Source organism: Chelon labrosus (genome assembly GCF_963514085.1).
Source record: "Chelon labrosus genome assembly, chromosome: 4".
Classification (NCBI taxonomy): Eukaryota; Metazoa; Chordata; class Actinopteri; order Mugiliformes; family Mugilidae; genus Chelon; species Chelon labrosus.
Window position 1 is genome coordinate 10,260,673 of NC_140340.1, and position 4,844 is coordinate 10,265,516.

At 37.2% G+C, this 4,844-nt stretch overlaps 1 protein-coding gene across 1 annotated transcript; it reads left to right on the forward strand.

The window, feature by feature from the left end:
- The first annotated feature begins 843 nt into the window (after positions 1–843).
- LOC311486246 (uncharacterized protein) lies at positions 844–3,972 on the forward strand. Its single transcript, XM_084542037.1, has 6 exons — positions 844–1,192; positions 1,520–1,540; positions 1,637–2,407; positions 2,601–2,882; positions 3,348–3,422; positions 3,817–3,972. Exons 3-6 carry the CDS (start codon positions 2,257–2,259, stop codon positions 3,936–3,938), a joined length of 630 nt encoding a protein of 209 aa, XP_084398163.1. The 5' UTR covers positions 844–1,192; positions 1,520–1,540; positions 1,637–2,256; the 3' UTR covers positions 3,939–3,972.
- Positions 3,973–4,844: the final 872 nt, after the last annotated feature.

The window sequence follows — 4,844 nt, forward strand, 5'->3', positions numbered from 1 at the left end:
TCTCTGATGAGACACAAATGTTTTGGAGGCACAAGGGAGACCTACACAATATTAGGAAGGTGGTCATAATGTTATGCCTGATCATTGTCTATCATATCATATCAATATCTCATGTAACATGCATCGGCGTTATCCAGTTCTCTTGTCTGTATCATGATAAGATGTACATGGTTTAGTCAGATGTATGTATAGAATAGGTCTTTATTGTCATTGTCACACATCACGAAATTAAAAGTGCTCTCCTATCAGTGCATCATTAGATATAATGAAAAGAATAAAAAAAAAACATATAACAACATCAGCAGCATAAGTAACAGACACAGTCATGCACAACCAGTCACTGCATAAAAACAGTATAGTGCATATTATTTTTTTGCAGCATTGAGGGTTGTTATTGCTGTTGGATAAAAACTGTGTTTGAGTCTATTTGTCCTTGCGTTTATTGATCTGTACCGTCTGCCTGAAGGTAACAGTTCAAACAGGAAGTGACTGGGTTGGTGGGTGTCCTTTATAATGTTCTGGGCTATTTTGAGACAACGGGAATTGAGTAGTTCTTCCAGTGTGGGGAGAGGGCAGCCGGCGATTTTTTGTGCGGTGTTGATGACCCTCTGGAGCGCTTTCCTCTGAGCCGCTGTGCAGCTGGTGTACCATATACACACGCAGTATGTCAATACACTCACGAAGGAGGCACGATAGAAGGACACCAGCAGTCTTTGTGTGATGTTATTCCACCGGAGTATTATCAGGAAGTACAGTCTCTGCTGAGCCTTTTTCAGCAGCTCAGAGGTGTTCACCGTTCTCCTCTATATGGACACCCAGGAAGCAGAAGTCTGCCACCCTCGCCACATTAATGGTGGAATATCCGTTTTCTTTCTCTTGTAGTCTATACTATGCACTGCCAACTTGACTGAGATGTGTAAATCATCTTGAGACAGTTTGGATTGTTCTTGATAAATAACATAAATAAAACTGGACTGATTGTTTAAGTTGTGCTGTAGTGTGAGAGCATTTACGGAAGTGTGTGCTTCTGTGGCCTGTTGAATTCTATTACTGCTTTCTGATGCTTACTGTGGTTTCCTGACATGAAGTGTTTAACGTGTCAGTGACTTGTACTTCGACGCCAGAAAGGTCTTTAGAGGAGCAGTATTCAGCTTCAACATGACTGGACACCTTTTGTTTATTGTCTTCATCTGTAAGTTAAACATCTCTTTATTAACGTTGGCTCTTACACAACAGTACAGGAACACTGTTACTTATGAATGTAATGTTAATGCGTTACATGATCTCACTAAGTATTGATATATAACCAATGTGTTATATAACCAAGCAATTTCCCTTGTGGATCAATAAAGTTTATCTAAGTCTAAGTCTAAGTTATCTGCATCGTATATTAACAGTTTTACATTAGATTCACACAGTTGCATCATAGCTGGATGTTTAATCTTTTAATGTTGTGTTGAGGTTTTTCATGAGTCATTACTGCATCTATTTCACTTGTTAAAAAATGTTTCTCTGACAGATTCTTTTCATCAGATTGAAGGTCAGTCTCTGAGATTATCATCATTTGTGTTTTTATGATCAGACGTACAGTATCCGTATACATTTCATCCTCATATGTTGACCTCTGTCTTTTCAGCTCTGCCTGAGCCTAAACTGACAGTGAATAGATCAGTGATCACAGAGCTAGACTCAGTCACACTGAGCTGTGAGCCTCCATCGTCTGTTCCTGTGTCTCAGTGTCATTTCTACACTCACAGTGGACGAACAGTCAGAGACTTCCCCTGTCTGAAGACACTGACAGGAAATGAACTGTTGGAGGTAGCAAGACTCAGATCACCTGCTGAGGTTAAAGTGAACTGTTTTTATACAGTACAAACTGAAAAGTCTCCATACAGTGTCATATCCACCATCACCATACAGCGTGAGTAACTTTAATACTTAATGTTGATATTATATCTTTAGAGTCAGAACAAACAAACATAATTGATGTTAATATGAGTTTTAAGAAAATCAGATTTCACTACTAAAGTTGTATTTTAGTTCAGTTAATGCTTGCTGTATTGTAGTTTAAATATACCTACATAGTCTTTGTGAATAAATATTTGAGTGCTTGAACTTTCAGCTTCTCCTCCACCCAAACTCACCATCAGTCCACCAGTGATCACAGAGACAGGCTCAGTCACGCTGAGGTGTGAGCCTCCATCGTCTGTTCCTGTGTCTCAGTGTCATTTCTACACTCACAGTGGAAAAAATGTCATGGACTTCCCCTGTCTGAAGACACTGACAGGAACTGAGTTGCTGGAGATAGCAAGTCTCACATCTCCTGCTGAGGTTGATGTGAACTGTTTTTATACGGTACAAACTGAAGAGTCTCCATACAGTGTCATATCCACCATCACCATACAGCGTGAGTAACTTTAATACTTAATGTTGATATTATATCTTTGGAGTCAGAACAAACAAACATAATTGATATTATTGAGTTTTAAGAAAATCAGATTTCACTATTAAAGTTGGATTTTAGTTCAGTTAATGCTTGCTGTATTGTAGTTTAAATGTACCTAAATAACCTTTGTGAATAAATATGCTTCAACTTTCAGCTTCTCCTCCACCCAAACTCACCGTCAGTCCACCAGTGATCACAGAGACAGACTCAGTCACGCTGAGGTGTGAGCCTCCATCATCTGTTTCTGTGTCTCAGTGTCAGTTTTACACTCTGAGTGGAGGAACAGTCAGAGACTTCCCCTGTCTGAAGACACTGACAGGAACTGAGCTGCTGGAGATAGCAAGACTCACATCACCTGCTGAGGTTAATGTGACATGTCGTTACACTGTAAAGCATCCATCTCTTTACAGTAATATATCCTCCATCACTATACAACGTGAGTATCTGTCACTTTCATCTTTGGATATTGTTTTATCTTGATATCAGCACAAGAAGAGTTTAATTCCATAGTATTTTACTTATTAAATTGTTTCTTTAGGCACAAATGGAAACAAAGATAGAACCACTGATTTAACAACATCCACTCCCAGTAAAAAGTCACCTGCAGGCAGAGATGATACATGAATCATTACTATTTGCTGAATTAATTTTTTTTGTTGTTTTTTTTATGTCAGAACATGTACTAGTCTCTCATAGTAATTTGATTACATTTCATATGTATTACACAAGACAAACTCATATAAGGTGATACACAATATTATTATTATTTTGAGTTTTGTTGTATCACATAGTATAACTCAGCCTAAGAAGTTTTCTCAAAAGGACAGTGACCCATTTATAGGAAAATTAAAGTTGCACTGATTTTGGATGATTCCTGATTCATATTGTGTTTATCCACCAGATCCAACTGCTGCTATGCCTCATAACACTGTTAGTTCCACCTCAGCTTCACAGACAACAATGAACCCAGCATCAGGTGACACACTTGCCAAATTTTACTACTGATTCACACACATTATTACACGAAAAGTTGAAATATAGATCGTGTTTTTATTCCTCTGTGCCACGAGTAAGGAAACTGAGATGGCTTTAACCGTTCCTGATTTAGTTCTCAACACTGCCAACTGTTTTTATACTTAATGCATGTTTGTTAATATGAAAAGATACTGTGCACTGACAAGCCCACTAACATGTATGTTGTGTTCACAACTAACTCCCTTTAGATAACAGTATTTTTTATCTGTTCAAAAACTATATATTCTCCTCTATTTTTCATGTCCTGTGCTCTAATGTTGGTAATATTGAAGATCTATGTCATCAGTTTGTGTTAACATTATGTTTCATGTAAAGCTTCTGTTTTTCCAAAACAGGTACAATAATATGGCTCACAGTTGTGGTCATGACTGGTTGTGGAGCAGCTGATGGTGTCATCTTACTGGGAGTTGGACTTCTGTGGAATCTACAGAGAGAAGGTGGGAACAATGTCTTTTAGTTGTTTTTTTTTTCTAATTAAACCTGAATACATCTATTTATTTAGTCTTTAGTTTTTAACTCGGACTGCAAAATACAGGTTTTTACAGGTTGCACGCTTATAATCATTGCATCTCAATATTTAAAGTCAAAGTTTAACTTAAATTTAGACAGTTTACCTTTGCACTCTGTCTATGTGCAGCTATATCAGGAAACCAACGGTTCACCAGCTCAATACCTGTGATTCAAATTAAACATAGACCCTTCAGTGGTAAACCACTTCTGCACTGATGTGGATAGCTGCTATGCTTGACTGTTTATTTTCTATCACACGCGTGAGAAACACTGCTCTCTAAACAATTGGTTTAGTTTTTAAAAAATTAAAAGTTAAAGAAGCTGTTAGTGAACTGACTGACTAAACACCCAGACTTGACTTTTTAAACCAAGACAAGTATTGATCTGGGAAAAATAGTCTAATTATGATACACATTTCTAAAAGTCAGTAAGATATTAACATATCTCTCTCCAACATTTCCAAACATGAAATCTCTGGGATTTCAGCAATTACTCACTGTTTATTTATTATTAATTAGATTGTTTTATTTTAAAAAAAAAGTGGTGCTTGATCACATGTGAGGTCTTGAATTAACCAGTTTCTTCAACAGCTATGGAGAAACTTTCCTCCATGTTTCAACTTTCACTTCATCAACATTTTATTCTCCATGGGATTTTTAAGTCGGGCTTCTGTGACTTTCCTTTGTATTTTGGGAAATATTTTTTCGACAGGCCGTTGCTTTGCTTCACACTTTGTGATTCCATCAGTAAATACAAGTTGCCAAATCATCATCAGTCAAAATCATGTTGAATTTATGCGCATAAAGTACTTTTTTTCTTCCAGTTTTGAATAAACATTCTCTTACGTCTGCCC